The sequence below is a fragment of the Herpailurus yagouaroundi genome, unplaced genomic scaffold (genome assembly GCF_014898765.1).
Source record: "Herpailurus yagouaroundi ecotype Mexico unplaced genomic scaffold, PumYag 196, whole genome shotgun sequence".
In the NCBI taxonomy this organism is placed as follows: domain Eukaryota; kingdom Metazoa; phylum Chordata; class Mammalia; order Carnivora; family Felidae; genus Herpailurus; species Herpailurus yagouaroundi.
In genome coordinates, this window is record NW_024412427.1 from 9,731,268 (window position 1) to 9,750,073 (window position 18,806).

Genomic DNA, 18,806 nt, shown 5'->3' on the forward strand with positions numbered 1-18,806 from the left:
GTGCATATGTGGGGGGGGGGGGGGGGGGGGGTGGAGGCAACAGATGAGACTCCGGTGGGTACAAGGGAGCCCTGTGGGCACCTGAAAAGGGCCAGTTTCCTGGCGCTGTACTTAAGAGGGCAGCCTACTGGGCTCTATGCTGTACTTGCTGTGGGCCACCTGGGGACCTGTGTCCACATTCTCAGCACAGAGTACCCTAGCCTGAGCTGGCCCTACCCACTTACCGGAGAAAGAGAACGGATTTCCGTGGCCACCGTCTGTGGGCCTGGGATCATGGCAGCTGCCCCCTTCCCGGACTTGAGACTGTTCTCCTGGGGGAAACAATAGTGCTCAGATGGCCAGATCTCACGTGGGCGGGCCCCCAGGATGGCCAGAGTATGTAGCCATGTAGCTCTCATGGCCACGAGGTTGAGGAATGACTTTTGTCATGCATTCGCGTGCTCACACATGGGCCTGCTCTCACACTTACTCTCTTACTCACTCACACACTTAGACACTTGCTCACTCATTCAACATTAAGAGTGCCTGGGGTTAGGGACATTGGTGAACAAGACACGGCATTGCTCTCGGGAAGCACTGACAAAGGAGCAGAGACATTCAGGTTTCTGTCCTGGCCCTGCCATGTTCCAGCCACATGGGCTGGGGCAGAGCCACTTCCGTTCTATGGGCCTCATGGATTTACCTATAAAATGGGAGTCCTGCAATGTAGGTTCATCAATGGTAACAAATGTCTCACTTTGGTAGGGAACGTTGATAATGGGGGAGACTATGCATGTGTGAGGGCAAGGGGTATATGGGAAACCTACATGTTCCTATACATGGGGCATGCGGGTACCTTCCTCTCAACTTTGCTATAAAACTGTTCTAATACATAAGCTGCTCTTGAAACTGCTCTGAAAATATGAAGTCATAAAGTTATTTTTTAAAAAAGACATCCCTGCCCAACTCTCACAGAGACATTATGAGGCTAGCAGAGGAGAAAGGGCTTTGCAAATGCCAGTTTTAGGATAAACATAGGAATACAGGCTGGCTCCTAACAACATAATGATAACCAATATTTGCTGAGTACTTGTATGTGCTGGGTATTATGCTAAGGATGCACTATCTCATTTAATCCTCAGAACAACCACAGGAAATTATTTTAATATTCCCGTTTCACAGTTGACAAATTAGAAGGCCAGAGAATGTCAAGAGGCTTGTTCAAGTCCACCAGCAAGTTAGTGACGGAGCCCGGATTTAGACCCATGTTTGTCAGTCTCCAAGTCCAACATGCTCCTTCGGTAACACTACTCTGCCCTCGGAACTGTTACCCTGGAGCAGCTCTTCTGGTCCTGTGGTGGATTCTAACTGCTAGATACTCCTGCATTGGCTGGATGTACTGCCCCACATCTGGCAGCGGGTCCGGCCGCCTGCCTTCACCTCCCACTTTCTGTGCCATCTCGGGCTCAGTCCTCTCCATCCCGCAGCCCAGAGCTGTGTCTGTTCTGCAGCTGCTGAGCAGGCTGAACCTTTGTCCTTGTCTGTGCATGGTACTAGATCTGGATCTCTGCCTGCCAGGGGACAGGTGAGGACAGAAGCCATCTGCCTTTGCCCTGCCTACCGCCCCCCCATGCCTGCCTCCAGCTGAGACAGTGACCTGGTTACCTGGCACGCCACCAATGAGCAACCTTTTCAGATGGATTCCCAGAACGTGGCCCAGCAGCAAGCCTTTAAAAGGGCAGCCTTGCCAACAGACATGAAAAGATGCTCAGCCTCACTAATCATCAAATGCAAATCAAAACCACAATGAGATATCACCTTCCACCTGTCAGAAAGGCTAGCATCAAATAGACAAGAAATAACAAGTGTTGGCAAGAATGTGGAGAAAAGGAAACCCTCCTGCACTATTGGTGGGAATGTAAGTTGGTTCAGGCACTGTGGAAAAGAGTGTGGAAGTGCCTCAAAAAAATTAAAAATAGAAATACCATATGATCCAGTAATTCCACTACTGGGTATTTACCCAAAGAAGACAAAAACATTAAATGAAAAGACATATGCACCCCTATGTTTACAGCAGTATTATTTACAATAGCCAAGCTATGGAAGCAGCCCAAGTTCATCCATAGATGAATGGATAAGGAAGATGTGGTGTGTGTGCGTGTGTATGTATGTATATAATGAAATGTTACTTTGCCATAAAAAAAAAAATGAGATCTTATAATTTGCAACAACATAGATGCACCTAGTGGGTATAATGCTAAATGAAATAAGTCAGACAAATACAATATGATTTCACTTCTATGTGGAATCTAAAAAACAAAACAAACAAACCAGAGAAAAAAGCAGAAACATATCCACAAATACAGACAACTGGCAGTTGGAGGGGTGGGAGTGGAGGATGGGCAACCAGGGGTGAAGGGGACTGGGAGATACAGGCTTCCAGTTACAGAGTGAAGAGTTCAGGGGGATAAAAGCATAGAGAATATAGTCAGCAGTATTGTAATAGTGCTGCACAGTGACAGATGGTAGCTACGCTTATGGTGAGCATAACATAACGTATGGACTTGTCAAATCACTGTGTTGCACACCTGAAACCATTGTAACATTGTGTGTCAACTATACTTCAATTAAAAAAAAAAGGGTGGGGGCAGCCTTCTGGGTTCAATGCTTCCTTTCCATCAGCTTAGGAAACAGTCACTAGCCCCTTTGAATCCTACCATCACTCCGGGAAATTCTCCCCTAAAGCCTCTTCTTTGCCCACTGCTCCCTCTTTCCCAGACAAGGCTTCACCTCCACTGACACATTGAAAATAGAGGCCACTCACTAATGGGGACACAGGTCATTCAAAACAAGGCACCATCTGTTCTGTCTCTCCTTTATCTTCAGCCAGTGTTTTCTCCTGCCTCAAAGAGGTGCGGCTCCTTCCTCTCCCTGGCCAGGGCAATGCCACCATCTTGGTTCTGGACACTTCCTCCCTCAGACTGAGGGTTCTCCTCCTCACCACCCTGTCTGCACTGCCTCAGCCACTCAAGGCCTTCTCACAAGGCCACTGTCTCATATCTCTTTATCTATAGCCCAGATCTTTCTTGAAACTTAGACCTTTAAAATCAATTGCTTCCTAGACATTTTCCCCTGGAAATGTCCCACAGGTTCCTAGCACTCATCAGATCCAACCTCAAATTCACTACCTCCCGGCCCCTGACACATGCCTACCACTAAAGAGCAATCCCCTCGAGTGCTCTCTGTTTACATCAGTGCTTCTCAGACTTGAGGGGTGTCACAGACTTCTGGGCCCTGCCCCAAGGTTTCTGAGTCAATAGGTCTGGGGTGGGGCCCAAAGATTTGCGTTTCTAAAGGTTCCCAGGACGGCACTTCAAGAATGGCTAGGTTAGGGATGCCTGGGTGGCTCAGTCGGTTAAGCATCTGACTTTGGCTCAGGTTCACAAGTTCGAGCCCTGTGTCAGGCTCTGCACTGACAGCTTGGAGCCTGGAGCCTGCTTCAGATTCTGTGTCTCTATCTCCCTGTCCCACCCCCACTTGTGTTCTCTTTCTCTCAAAAATAAATAAATATTAAAGAAGAAAAGAAGAAGAAGAAGAAGAAGAAGAAGAAGAAGAAGAAGAAGAAGAAGAGGAGGAGGAGGAGGAGGAGGAGGAGGAGGAGTGGCGGCTAGGTTAGGGACACCTGGGTGGCTCAGTCAGTTAAGCATCTAACTATTGGTTTTGGCTCAGGTCATGAACTCAGGGTTTGTGAGTTCAAGCCCTACATCAGGCCCCATGCTGACAGTGTGGAGCCTGCTTAGGATTCTCTCTCTGCCCCTCCCATGCTTGTGCACGCTCTCTCTCAAAATCAATAAATAAACATTGGGGGAAGGGGGAGGAATGTCTGGGTTAGTGTGCAAAGTCACCAGCCCACTTTCCCTCTGTTAACTGAACATTCTGTCAATGACCAAATCCTGCGTTTTCCTCTCTCCAGTTATCCCTTAACCCTGCTCCCCTTCTTTACACCCACCTCCTCGCACACGGGCCCTGCCCCAGTCCCCAGACTAGCTCTCTGCCTTCTCTTTTGGTTTCTCCCAATGTCTGGTCTCCCAATGTGGTCTCGGGATGCTGTCTGTCTCCCTCAGTGCTAGATTCACAGCGCCTGGCACAGTGCATCACATAGTGTGGGTGTTCAACAAATATTTGCCAAAGGAAGGATGGAAGGAGAAAGGGAGGACATCAGGGAATTTTCCCTCTTGTGATGTTCCACACGGTTGCTAGAGTAATCTTTCTAAAACACAGAGAAACACATACTTGATGACATCATGCCCCTACTTCAAAAGTTGGGAGTGATGCCCCCCTATCTCCAGGATAAAGTGTGAACCTCCTATATGACATTTGAGGCCCTTCAAGCCCTGGCCCAGCCTACCTTTCCAGATCTTTCCCCTCCCTACCCCACTCCTCTTCCACACACCTGACATCTTGCTTTACGGACCACCTGCCTTTCCCCAAATGTGACGTTCCTTCCCATCCTTGTTTTTGCACCTGCTATACTCCCACTGCCTAGAATGCCTTCTGATGGGGCTGACCCTTCACTTATCCTTTAAGTATAGCTCAAATGTCAATGCCTAGGTAAAGCCTTCTCACTCTTCCTGGTAGGGGTATCACCACATACCTATCCTCCCTGAGCCCCCCCACCCCTGCCCCGCCCCCGGAAAGCATTATTGCACTGTTCCATGAAGGCAGGAGAAAATAACAGCAGTTCACATTTACAGACCCCTTCCCAGGTGCCAGGCAAGCCTCTGCACAGATTACCTTGGTCCATCCTCAGTTCAACCCTTTGAGGGATGTACTATTATTGCCCCCATCACCCCATTTTATAGAAGTGGAAACTGAGGCTTGGAGAGGCTCAGATAACTTGCTCAGGGTCATCCTGCCAGGAAGTGGGAGAGCTGGGCCTTGTTCACCACTGTGTGCCCAGGACCTAAACAATTATATGTACCTGTGATCATTATTTGAACAAATGACTTCTAGCAGGTAGCATATTCTCTTCATCTCTGTATTCTGTACCAGGCAGACAATAGAGAATAATAAATGTTTTTGGAACAAATAAATGGATGGATGGGTGGGTGGGTGGGTAAATGAACAATGTAGCTCCCTACTCACTATGGTATGAACTTAAATTTAGCCCTATAAGCATCCTGATGCCACATGGAGAGGACTAAGGGAGAAGAGGAACTGAGTGACCAGGAAAGAGGGTGCGCACTGGTAACTGGTTGGGATTTATTTGTCTTTGCTCAAAACCTACCTGCTGGGTAGTCTAAAGGCAATTCTCTTCCTATGTGTATATCAGGGTTTCAGCAAGAGAAAGCATTTGAAAACAACTTTCTACTGACTCAAGACAGATCCAGCCCAGACATTAGCATCAGCCCCAGCCCCAGCCCCGGCCCCAGCAGCCACGGTTCACAATGGTCAGGATGAGGGTGCAGAGTGGGTAATGTGTATAGTGAGGCTTCTGGGGTCAGAATGCCTGAGTTTGACCTGGTTCTACCACTTACTGGGTGTGTGACTTTAGGAAGTCACTTAACCTCTCTGTACTTCAGATTCCTCATCTGTAAAAGGTGGAGAAAATAGAGAATCCCCTTTAGTTTCTGTGAGGACTCAGTGAGATCACCCATTCATGGTTCTTGGCACTTTGCATGGGAACACAGCCTGGGTGCCTAATGCTATCTGGTCTGTGTCACCATTAAAGGATCTGACGTTACCGGACTCTCTTAAGAACCTGTGAACAAGGCAGAATGGGAACTATTCCCACTTTACAGATGAAGACACCTGAGGCCAAGGACCTTCCTTCACATGTCAGACCACAAATAGGTAGCAGAACCAGAGTCCTGAGCTTCCAACTTACGTTCACTGCATGCCATCTACTGACCAAGGTAAGGAAGTGGCCCGAGACATGAGAAAATGCACAGCTGCCAGGAGCTAGCTGCCAGGGATCTTCATGTATTGCCAATAATCAAATAACCAAATGGTACCATCCTCCCTTTACCCCTGCTGTGGCTGAGATGGTCCAGATAACTGACACTCAGGGATTCCACCTCCCGCATTATTCAATTTGGAAAACTGGATGTCCTGTGGTAACAATGGTCCCAGATTCTACATCCCATGCCTGCTGCAGTGAGGGCAGATGAGGACTTCCCCAGATGGCCAAGGCTGTGATATTGTTACCTGGCTGTTTTAGTGCAAGGGGGCTGGTCAGAGAGGGAAATCTCTCAGGTCCTACTTACCATGGTGGTTGATATGGTCTCCGTGGTGATGGAGGGAGCAGTTGTTATGGACTCCTTTCCCCCTGGGGCAGTCCCATCAACCTGCTGGCCAGAAGAGTCGAGAGAGAGAGAGAGAGAGAGAGAGAGAGAGAGAGAGAGAGAGAGAGAAAAGCACACCAGATGCACCTGAAGCTTCTGTTACTTGGGTGGGTGGCATTCCCAGTTACAGAGTGATGGGCTGTGTGAGTGAACATGCACTGGTGGGGAGGGGAATCTGTCTACACAGGGAGTGAATCACGGGTGGGAGGGGGATGCTCACAAGTCCTCCTGATCATTTGAACCATCTTATTTGACAAAGGACAACAAATCAGATAGCCTGACAAGTCTAGGCAAATTTTAACACATGTGTTCTTTGATTCCATTGCTGGGAATTCATCCTTTGCATGTAAACTTTGAAAACTTTGCCAAGAAGTATGACAAAAAAGTTCACTGAAGCATTCACCATTAACTGCCAAGGACACAAACAGCCACAAGTCCACTGATGGGAGAATAAGTCAGGACTCACTCCCAAGTGGGAGTGAGAAGAGCAAGGTGGGCCCACATATGGCAAATGAGGAGTGATCTCCAAGACAGTTATCAAGAAAAAAAGGTCAGGTGTAAAAGAGCATCTCTTTCGTGCAAAATTCTAAAATATCTAGAGATGTGAGTGTGTAGGTTGGAATATGCATATTTTTTTCCTAGGAAGAATCACAAGACAAATTTCAATTTGTTCTACTTGAATTTCATAATGGAACACTTTGCTGGTTTTTAAAAATTTTCTTAACATTTATTCATTTTTGAGAGACAGCAAGACAGAGCACGAATGGGGGAAGGGCAGAGAGAGAGGGAGACAGGATCTGAAGCAGGCTCCAGGCTCTGAGCTGTCAGCACAGAGCCCGATGCGGGGCTTGAACCCACGAACTGTGAGATCATGACCTGAGCCGAAGTCGGATGCTCAACCGACATGAGCCACCCAGGCACCCCATGCTGTTGTTTTGATGTCAGTGAGAATTACTGGGCTGTTGAATTGGGGGCCTTTTTTAGTTTTCTTTATATTTCTCTATACGAAAGCAAAATAAAACATGTGTTACTGAAACAAAATAGGACAGAGAGGGAGCACATTGCCTGCAATCACACAGCTCGTCAGAACTTGAGCATCTTGACCATTGCACTAGCTACCATGTAGACCATCATGCAAGTGATAAAAAGTGGGGGGGGGGGGTGTAGTCTGGAAATGACAGAGTTGCCCACATTGTGTTGGTTTACACCTTACTTTAGTTCTTAAAACACAGACTAGTCTCCTCTCCCTGCACTGTAGCCCCTCTGGCCACAAGGAACCTAGAGGGTATCAGACCTACAATCTCAAGGTTCAAAGTTTAAAAACCACAAAAGAAACTTAGGAAATGTACCATGCACCTGTACACCTGCAGTTCACCTGTGTCTATTTAGGACCACTTTCTCCAGGGGACCAAGTACATTTCATCTTGCTAAGACAAATGATTTTCTATCTTTTTCTCACTTTGTTCACATTGCCAATCTGATATGGAATCCGCATACGTCAAAAAATGATCCAATGTGAGCCATCCTAACAAAAGCTGGATTGAGATGTCTCCCTCTTCTCTCCCAGGGATATGTCAAGAAACCTCTCGAACCCCTTCAAACAATCTGAAAGCCACAATCTAGTCCACTAGCCACTAGCCCTTATGGCACTCCCAGAAAGACAAGGGAGACATGCTCATTCCCATTTGAGAGATGGGAAATTGAGGCTTTTAAGAGGCGTGGTCTGCCCAGGACAGAAAATCATTCCACTACCCACTTCTAGAGCTCAGGGAGGACAATGAAGCTTAGAAGAGCATCGGGGTTAAAATGGGGGCTCTGGGAAAACAGTGTGGCAAGGGTTGGCCAAGGGGCTTGGCCTTGGTGGGGACCCCACCCTTAAATGTCCAATGCTTACGGTCAGGGTGCAATGAAAGGCACGGGTTACCTGGGTGCTGTCCACAGTGGTGACTCTGGTCTGCAGTACAGCCTCTGGCTCAATCTTCTTTCTGATGGCCAGGCTGCTGACAGTCATGGTTTCTGTTTTCACAGGCTGTAAGGAGATGAGAGAGAACACTCCATAACCCAAGCCCCTGCATGGCTCCTGCTCACAGCCAAATGCAGTGTAGCCCCCATCCCTGCAGCCAGCCAAGTCTCTGGAAGGGCACGCAGGTCAGGGCAAAGAGGCACGGCGAGATGTCATAGACGAATAGCCAAGGGGAGAGCCAGAACTGTCAGCAGTACCCAGACAGGCCTGCTCATGGCCCTGCAGCCACATAACCTCATGGTGGCCATAAGTTGTGTTTTAGGCTACCATTAAAAGAACATCTACTATTCAATTAATATGTTCCGTGTCAGGCCCCACACTAAGTATTTTCCTTATATACATCCTGAATGACTTCGATGATTATGCCATCACCTCCCAGCTGCTTCATTTGAACTGTTCTTGAGAGCAGGAGTCATACAACTGGATGCCTACAGAGGCCAGGCAGGAGATGGAAATGGGTGAAGTGGGCTTACGAAGGACTGGAGTGAACTGGAGAACATGTAGGGACCAACTGTGGCCATGGCCTCTGAGTGACTGGATCATCGGATTTTCTTAATGATATTAAAAAAAAAAAAAAAAACAACACTGTGGATTTTATATTCAACACCCTTATTTTTAAATCAAAGTCCAAGAAAACACATCTGCTAGCCAGATCTGGCCTGGAGCCACCAGTTTTCAACCTCTACTCTAAAAGGCTTCAGTTAAATGATCAGTTTCTTCAGAGTCCTCCATCCAGGCTAGTTCACATGACTATTAGCATATTAACATATGTGAGCTGAACGAATGAATGAAATAGCTTGTCATCTGGCTGGGAAGGCAGTGAGAGGATTCTCACAGATTACTGTCACCCTGAGATCTAGCCATTTATCCAGTTAGTCATCTATCAGTGCCTGCTATAGGCAGGCTTAGAGCAGCTGCCACCCAGTAGGAAAGCAGACCTGGCTGCCACTAACCTGACTATCTGGGACAATGCCGGGAACAGAAACATTACAGAGCAAGGGGGCTGCAGCAGGTCCAACACTTCTGCCCAGGGTGGTTAGGAAAGCATTTGCTAGGGAAGTGATATCTGAACTTGGTCCTGGAACGTGACGGGTTTGCAAGGCAGAGAAAGGGAGGGAAAACCTTCTACCCAGAGAGTACACCATGGAGTGAAAGCCCAGAGTAGATGAGCTCATATTTCAATACCTGGAACACGGGGGAGAGGAGAGTGTGGTAGGAGGTAGACTGGGACTGTAAGAGATGAGGGGGCAGAGGAATCACGTGACAAAGATCCTCTGAAGGAAGGACACAAAGCAGAGAGACCCAGACACAGTCTATCCCTGTGTCCCCCTCCATGCGGACATTTCCTCTTCTCTAGGAGTTTCCACTGCTACCCCAAGACCCCAGGGCCAGATGAATTTAAACTGCTGCCCCTTCCCCAGGAAGCCCAGGCCCCAGGGAGAGGAGCCTGGGCCAGGATCAGGAAAAGCCACCAACTTCCAAACCAGGCTGCAGGAGCCCCGTGAGTCCGCAAGCCCATGCTCTCTGCAGGTGCCATGCAACACAGGCAGGGAGAGGAGGAGTCGAGTAAGACCAGACTGTCTGGCATCGCTTGACCTCAGGCAAGCAATGGGGTCACAGGGTTAAAACGCCAAGGAGTGCATGTTAGGGGTAAACCAAGATGGCAAACATGCGAGCACAGAACCATGCTGTTCTGCGGAGGGAGAGTCATGCAATGCAACACGAGACAGAGCTTCAGGCTGAGGGGCTCTGGGCTGCAGGCTGGTGGCTCAGTCTTCTCACAGATGGCCCGGGGCCCTTTGAACATGCAGTGCCCGCCAGGCCCAGGTCTTCAGGATGCTCCACTGTACCTCAAACTGGGGCATATCTGGGGTGGCGCAGGCCCCTCGATCTGGGCTATCCTCGATGCCCCCAGACTCGTCTTCCTGGCTGGGGCCCCCCTTGCTGAGATCCCGGGAGAACACCAGGCCCTCAGTTTCGGAGTCGCTTTTGTCTCGGTCGAGCTCAGGCAGGCTGCGGGAGAAGTCTTCAAAGGCGCTGCCGTGGTAGTCACCAATGACCGTGAAGTCAACCTCAGCCTCCAGGCTGGATGTGGAGCTGACCGTGATGCTGGAGCACTTACGCTCAATCGCCAGATGGTTGTCTTTCAGGAACACCGCGTCCCTCTCCTGGTCCTGGTCCTCGTCTCCCGTGTCACTCTCTGGGGCCTTGGGACGGGGCGGTTTGACCTTCTCCTCTGAGCCCTCCCTTAGCCCTGCTCTCTATGGCCAGATAAAAATCAAAGGAACAGGGGTGTGGGGTGGGAAGAAAGAGAGAGAGAAATCAAGATGGTGAATGACAGAAGAAACCCTGGGGCCATTTCAATGTCTCAAATAGAAGAGCAGGTCAGGAAACGAAAAACGCTCCCGGAAAGATTCCTTGGCATGACAACAAGCTTTAAAAAACCGCAAAGTTCTCAAGAGTGGGGAACGCTCCTTTCCGAGGGTCTCCCGCTGATGGCCAAAGCGAGTACAAAAAGCAAACATCCTGCCAGTTCGTTCTGGACAGGAAGCCCCATCCAGGGTCTGGATCTGGGAGCTGATTAGAAGCGGCATTGTGCGCAAGGCAGGGATGGGAGCCTGGATCCAGGCCCATCCGTGCAGGTGGACATCAAGAGACAGAAACCAAGGAGGGAGACCCAGGGATTTAGGGAAACCCGGGACGGGGAGGCAGGGAGGCTGGAGCCAAGAGCTTTGAGAAACAAAGAGGAAGCCAACATGGTTTGTCAATTCCACTGAGTCTCTGTGGGAGGGATCAGCATCGTCTAGGGGGGAGGAACAACAGGGGTTAATTCCTGGGAGCTGGGTGCTGCATCAGTTCAACCCTGAGCTCCATGAGGGGCCGGTGGGCAGGCCATGGAGTGGAGGTTCTAGTCCCATCAGTGTAATTGACAACAGCAGGCCAAGGAAACGCTGGAGGGGAACCAGCAACTCTTGTCCGACATACATACCTCTCAACTGGCCTGTCAGGGATTAAACACCACATGCACATTTTTGGCTGTTTCATGACGTTCTTTTTAAAGCCCAATCTAACACCCACCAAATATTTTTTAAAGTAGTTGGCTTCAGGTTCTAGAGATTCAGTGCACTTAGAGATTCACTTGCTAAACTTAACTTCCATTTTAGTTTCTGGAAGGTTGAGAGGTGTGAGGACACATTCCAGACAAGCGAGAGTTGAGCTGCCACAAGAGGCACTGCCCGAGCAGGTGGGAATCTAAGGCAGCGATGCACCCCGGCCAGGTGAAGATGACTGGGTCATCAGGGCACCAAGGGGCTGCAGAGACCTGAGGGCCCGAGGGGCTGGCGAATCTCAGGCGCCCCCCTTTTCCAGGGGGGTTTGCTGCTAAGCTGGTGATGTGCTTCTCTTCCCTGACCGCATCTCCGGATGTGTTCTGGATTAGAGAAGATAGTTAGTCTTAAGGAGGCAGAAAGGAACTTGGCAGTGGGACCAAGAGGGAACCAGAAGCAAAGGATGGAAACCTCTGGACTGTCAGCTTCCCCAAGGCAGGAGAGCCAGGGAAGGGAAAGGGTGAAGGAAGATCGTTGGACAAGCCAAGCAAAACAGGTAGGAGCCCAGCAGGTGGGGGCAGCAAGGCAAAGCAAGTGTGTAGTTTGCTGGTGGTGGTGCCAACCTTCTCCACTGGGGCTGTGTGACCCTCTGGGCACCAGGTCACACCACAAGCCGAGGGTCTCTGTGGCTAAGCTAACACAGGCCAACCAGATGAACCCATCATTCCGCCTGGGCTACTCTCAGGCTGGTTTAGGGGAAAGAACTCATAGGAATGGACAAGCAGCCTCTGATCGCAGTAATGATGAGGGGCCACTGAAACATGCTACTACGGAGCTACGCAGCATGCGGTCTACTCCCCCAGCTCGGGGGCAGCGGTGGGGGCAGGGGCTCACGTGGCCAGTTCCCCCAGTGGCTACCTCCAGCGCAGTTTCACAGCCTGAATCAGGGGACACGAGCTCGAGTTCTGTGCATCCTTCCTGTTGGGATGTGGTAGAAATGCCCTCCCTGAAGTGTCTGGCAGCCAGTGGCATCACTGAGGAATGGCTGGCTTTGGGGCCAGCAAAGTCCCCTGGGGACTGGAGCTGGACGAAGCCCAGATCCAAAAGCTTATTCCGCTGTTGCTCTACCTGACCCATGGAGGTCTCTGGAGACAACTCGTTTATTAGGGCCCTGGTTTCGCCTTGACTCACTCGGCGAGTTTCAGCTCCATGGGTCTCAAAGATCCGAATTTTATTGGCCACTGAGGTCTTGCTAATATCTTCCAGGGAGCCCTCTCGGCCCCCAGCCTGGAAAGAGGTCATCTCCCTTTGCTTCCCTGGAGGGAACACCAACGCCAGGGGTACAGCTCCCTCAGCTTCTTCAGAGACAACTCTGGGCTTTCTGCTGGCAATGGGAGGTGCCCTGCGCTCTCCTCTGTCCAGGGTCACGAACAGTCCTACGTGGTCCTTAGGCTCCGGGCTCTCTTTAAAAGGATGGGCATGTTTGAGAAAAGCAGGGGACTGTTCTCCAAAAGGATCCCCAAGGTGTGGAGGCTCCCCTGATCCACGAGGGACTGGGCTTGGAGGAGAAGTTTCCTCTGGAGCTGCCTGAGCCTGAAAGGGACCAGGGAAGGCTGGGACGGGGGTGATCACCTCCATCTGAAGAAACGCTGAGGCCTTGCTGTCCTCCGTCGCAGGGTCTCCTGTTTGTGTGTGAACCAGTCCCCTGTCTTGGGGCAGGAAGCTGCCTCTGTCCGGTTTGGCTGGCTTCCTGACATCATTAGGAGGGATGGACCTCGGAACGATGCAGGCTGGGAGGTCTGGGCGCATGCCTCCTCCTCTGTGAGGTGAGTGGTTCTTCCATCCTGCTGGGATATTTTTCTCAGCCTCTTCCGTCAAATCTCCACTCTTGGGGGTCTCTTCCTCTGTGCCTATGTTGGATGCTGGGTGGCTAAATTCTCTTTCCACCCCCCGCCCAGCTTCTTCCCAGTCCTCAGCAAATGTCTGCCCTGGAGAAGGTCCCTTACCAAGCTGCTCAACAAAGACCTCCAGGCCATCTGGTCTTCTGTGGCTCCCACGGATCCCTGCCCCTTCCTCTAAGGAGGCTGTGTGGGCTTCACTCTCTTCATCCTCATCCCTGCTGGAAGCTGCAGCAAAGCCCTGTAGGCCTGAGGAATTCCGCTCAGAGCTCTCTAGGAGCTTCTCTGGGAGCTCTATCCTGGTCTCGTCAACAGGAAGGGCATCCAGAGGTGGAGGGGGGACTTGGTCTTCAGAATCTTTCTCTCCATAGTTTAAGTAGAAGCTCCGCTCTGCAAAGGAAGGTTCAGTTTCATCACTCGAGTCGGCTCTGGCTTCTGACTGGGCTGGGTCCAGTAGAAACGACTGGAGTCCTCCCTTGTCGGAGGCTGGAGAGGGGATCTCGGCCTCTGCTGGCCTGGCCCCTGACGCAGCAGATCTTCCACAAATCGGGATCTCCTCCAGCTCCTTCCTCAGTTCCATCTGGCCCTCCAGCTGACCACCTGAGATCCAGCGCTTCTTGATGGTCGCCTCCCCAGTGCCCACCCTCAACTGGGAGCCCTCAAGGAGATTTTCTGCCAGTGTGCAGCCTGCAGCCAGAGAAGGCCCTCCTGGGCCTTCCCTGACCCAGGGGCCTTCCTCCCACACTGACTCGAAGTCTTCAGGGCTTGCAATCATCCTTCCTTGTTGCTGGGTCTTTGCTCTTCTGACTCCCACCATTTCTTCTGTGGCCACTTCAACTTTGAACTTGTCCACCAGGATGTTTACCTTGGAGAGTCTGCCATCAGCAAGGATATTTGTGAGGCCTGCCTTACTTTCTTCCTGCTGCGTGGTGGCCGCTTTTAGGAGACTGAGTTCTTCTGGCCTAGTGTACTCTCTTTCTATAAATACCCAATGCTCTGAACCCTGTGTTTCAATTGGAGCAAGAAGAGTTAACATGAAATATAGGCACATGAAAAACAGGTCACTGTTTCCTGTGCAAGAAGGGACCAACCTACCACCAAAAGTTAACATGTCCCCAGAACTGGCTGGGGGGAGAAAGGCGTGACAATGCTAGTCAGCCTCATTAAGGCTACCCTTCCCGTCAAGGCACCCAACAAATTATTTACCAACTCCCCTCAACCACTACCCCAACTTGGTAAAATGGGATGGGGTCTCATGCCCTCCCCATGTTTAATCATGGGACAATGGAGATCCACAGATGGGCCAGGACTCTTCCTCTTCCTTTTTTAATAATACAATTGCCACTGTCAGAGGAGAAAGTAACTTACATCACATGGAGTCTTTGAAGGTTAGAACAAAAAGAACTCCTAAGAAATCTTCTAGTCCAATTTCCTCATTGTGCAAATGTGTAAACTGAGGCCTAGAGAATGTCAGTGACTTACCCAAGGTCACATTTAGTTCATGGTAGAGTCAAGAAAAGAGTGCCTGATTTTTGATTCCTAAGATCCTTGCTGACTTATCTCACAACCTACAGAATACGGATCCCAGTTGTGATCTAATGTCAAGAGGGAAAGCACTGAATTAAATTCCACAGGCTACAGCCTAAAATCTGACTTTTCTGCAAGAGTTCCTGGGAAGGAAAGAGATTAGAATGGAAAATGCCAAATGCGCAGCTCAAGTCAGTGCCAGTCACCACAATGGCTTGAACAGCTTGAATTTTGTAGGGTTCATTCCCAGGGAAAAGAATACCAAAGCCTATTCTTGGAGAATTCTACACAAAATCCACAGAAAGAGTAGAAAAGGGCTGAACAGAAGACATCATGGAAGGAAAAGATCTAAAGACCCAAGTATCTATCGCCTGTCAAAAGCACCAACAAGAGGGTAGCACTGTCAAACTGTCGACAAAACAGCTTTCAATATCCTTCCTACAGTCCGTCAAACAATACTTAGGAGGGAATGATGGACTTCAGAATCATTAAAAAAATCAAGAAGGCCATTGGAATTCTAATGTTGCAGCCGAAGAATACGTTCTTCACATAAAATCTCAATGGAAGTCCAATATGTAACCCAAATACAGGCTGCCATGTTTAAGGGGGAGGCCTCGGCTGCCCTAGTGTCAAGGTATCACCCTCCTTTGAAACCACTGCTCTGACTCAAGCCTCTTATGGTACAGATGTGGAAACTGAGGCCTAGAAAAGGTAAGTACCATGTCCAAGGTCAGAGAGTGAGCTAGGGGAAAAGGCAGGCAGGCCTAGAATCCAGTCTCTGACTCCAAGTTCTGGGAAGTGCCTCCATGGTAAGATGTGCCAGAAGCTGCTCCCAGCAGGAGGGGAGAGATTTATATGACTGGGCTCTGACTCAGGTTACGGCCTGATGAAGAGTCTGTCAGACCCCATTAGATCTGAAGGATTCTGAAAGATCAGGGAGCGCTGTAAACTCTCACCTCCACTCCCTCAATCCATGCTAGCAAAATCTCCATGGTTCTCAGGGAATGAAACTTCATTGAAAGAGTCCTATCCCATCTGTGGATCCTGCCAACAGGTAAGAGAGACAAGCGGAAGGTAGAAGGCCCATGTGTAGATTTCTGGGATTTTACTGCAGGTTGCTAAGTCTCAGGACAATACCATGTGAACCATCCCAAAGAAAAGTGCTTCAAGAGCCTATAGAAGCCAGGTCTCTTTTCTCTTCTACTGAGGAAGGAGGCACCCTCAGTGGCCCCCATTTCAGCGTGTAGTGACATCATCAGCCTGGCAATGGTGGCCACAGATGGTCAAGGAGACCCCTTCTGGAATATTCTTGCCCCAAGTCTAACCAAAAACTAGTTCCTAGAAACTAGAAGCCTAGAAATTAAGCTGAGTGGGGTGGGAACTAGCACAGTATAGAAAGAAAAATTCTGCAGAAAGGAAAAAGGAAACACATACTTATATTTAGTTAATCTGTGCCAGGCAATGTCAGATTAAATTTAATCCAAATGGTGATGTGGAAAGCAGATACTGTTACCCTTATTTCAGAAGGGGAAACTGAGGTTCCCCAGAGGGGAAGTGACTTACACAGATCACAGAGTGAGCAGTGAGGGAAAAAGAGGCTCTGCTTTTAACAAGTGAAAATCCTGAAAAGAAAAAAAAAGACTTGAGAGCAAAAAAAAAGAGAACTTCACTGGCACGAAGGCACCGGTAGGACTGCACCTGTCTGAAAGCTGTTCTGACCCTACTACACAAGGCAGATGGGACGTCTGGTAGCCCTGTCGCCATTCTTTCCACAGAGCCAGGGGACCTGCAGTGCCTGTTCAGAGCGCCCCCTGCTATCAGCTGGAAGTACTGCGGCAAGGAGCTGAAGCTGTAGAAGGAAACGGAGCCAGTTCTGTTTCCGCCCAAGCCATGACAGGGAGAAAATCTCCCACCAGGCAGTTCTGTGGTCTCTGGGCTGTTGAGTCCCCACCTGGGGCTTTGGGTCACATTCTGGGCCCTGCTCTTTACAGAAGACACCCAGAAGAGGGGATGCAGGACAAGAAGCCCTCTAGAAACTACAACCTGGGAGAAACCTTTGAAGAAAGGAGGAGTGTTCAGGGGGAGAGGAGGTGCTTAACTCTGAAGGACTGTCCTGGAGGAGGATGCAGAGCAGATCTAAGGGCAGCAGGGGGCAGAGCAAGGCCCACAGACAGGTAATCCAGAAGGGCAGGTTTTAATTCAACATGAACACTTCTCAACAGATGACTGAAGACAAAATGGTCTGCTGATATGATATGGTATGGTCGGAATGATAAGAGCCCCCTCTGTGGAAGGAGCTGGAATGGACGATTTGCAGGGATGCTGATGAAGGGCGCGTGTTGCCCACCACCCCTGCTCCAGAGTATGGGCACCTGTCCTTGGCTCTAGGAGCAGCTCTGTGCTCCAGGACATCACTTTTTCCCTAACCTTGGGATGCTACTGACTCCTGTCCGACTTCTGGTAGTTGTTTTAGTTTCACATTGAAGAAAACTTGGGACAGGAACTGTGATTTCTGTTTTACCACCTATGTGCTGACTTCTGTCTCTTTTAGAGTTTCAGCACATTTTTCAGCAGCTAGAAATTTTTTCCATGGGAATTTAAAAAGGGAGATGCCCTCATATGTACTTTTTGGGAGATGCCAAAAGGGGAGGGCCAGATATCAGGGAGAAGGAAGTTCCACCCAGATGATTGGTCAGTACCTCCCAATCCTCATGGTCTATGACCTCTTGGCAGGGAGGAAGATACAGTGCCACCCCCCACTCCCTGGGCCTGGATGCCATGCCTAGCGGGACTTAGGAGCCCTCCCAACCTCCCCACTGCCATCCTGGGCACAGAAGTGATGCTCTCCTCATCAGAACACTTGCCTGGCCAACATCTCTTCAACCCCAAGGAATCTCCTTGGAGCCAGATGCCCACTTTTGTCCGCCTGCCAAGAGTTTAGAGAAGACAAAGGCGGAGGATGAATGAGAAGCCATCCCCTAAACAGCCACTGTTAGACCTTACTCGGGCTTCTGAACAGAGAAAAGACTTCAGGGCAGAAGGTATTTAGGTGCCATGACCCCTGATCCCAAGCTTAGACATCAGAGCCTGCCTGTAAAGTCAGGAGGGCCCAAGAGAAGGAGATCATTTCAGCCTCTCCTTTGAAGCCAGAGCCAGACTCAGACTGTCCTGTCTTCTCAGAATATGGTCTCAGTCTGATTCCTGGAAAAACAATGGATGAGGGAGGGGCTGGCCCTTTATGGATCCCTGGGATGGGGACAATCACTTTTCACAGCATGGGGATACAAGGGCTACCCATTGCTTCCACCTGCATGGCAGAGCCTGGTCCACCCCCCTCACCCCAGAGAAAGGGTTTTCTTGAGACCATTAGAGTGGCTGTGTGTGGGCGGGGAAGTGCCGACAGTAACCTCAGGAGACGCTGCGAGGCTTTTCTGAGTGAACACTTCCCAGCCTGTGGCCGTCCCAGGCTCAGGTGCCAAGTCCTGCGGAGAGGTGTCCTGGGTCCTCCGGGACTGCAGGGGAGGCCCAGGGCCAGAGGAAAGGGAAAGAGGGAGGAAGGGAAGGAGAGACAGAGATAGGAAAAGTGGGAGAGAGAGGAAGCAGGAGAAACACACACACAGAGCCTGTAAATAGCCCAGCTTTGTAAATCCCACACCCTCAGGGTTTGTGGCTTAGATCAGGAAGGAGCCAGTGGGGCAGGAGAGAGAGGAACTGCCCCTTGTGGCCCTTTAAGGGAGGAAGGCCCACAGTCAGCGGCCAGCCAGCACCTTGGCTTTGGACCTTTTTCTCACTGCTCTCATTCAAGAGGATGTGGAACCATACCACTCTCACTCCAGAGACTCTTAATCGAGAGGCTGGGGAGCCATACTGCTCAGACTCTGATCCCAAATCTGCCCCGGGTGTCTTTGGTTTAAGCAATGGTTCAATCCTGCAGTTTGGGTCTTAGCCCTTCATAAAGTTATCTTTGAAATGAAAACCTGGGTTTGGG

The 18,806-nt window shown here is 50.0% G+C and overlaps 1 protein-coding gene across 17 annotated transcripts in view; it reads right to left on the reverse strand.

Annotated features, from left to right (window-relative positions):
• The window catches only part of EPB41L1 (erythrocyte membrane protein band 4.1 like 1), a 55,740-nt gene that overhangs the window by 12,126 nt on the left and 24,808 nt on the right, over positions 1-18,806 (reverse strand). For 2 of the 17 annotated variants that reach the window (XM_040447171.1, XM_040447170.1), the window contains 4 exons: positions 10,197-10,607; positions 8,248-8,352; positions 6,246-6,326; positions 225-311 (listed from right to left, as the gene is read on the reverse strand). In XM_040447171.1, coding sequence (XP_040303105.1) covers positions 225-311; positions 6,246-6,326; positions 8,248-8,352; positions 10,197-10,607 — 684 coding nt within the window. Of the gene's footprint in view, positions 1-224; positions 312-6,245; positions 6,330-7,203; positions 7,324-8,247; positions 8,353-10,196; positions 10,608-11,668; positions 11,777-12,287; positions 12,372-18,225; positions 18,331-18,806 lie in introns of those variants that run through there. The other 15 variants (XM_040447175.1, XM_040447174.1, XM_040447163.1 and 12 more) reach the window with 14 other exon arrangements.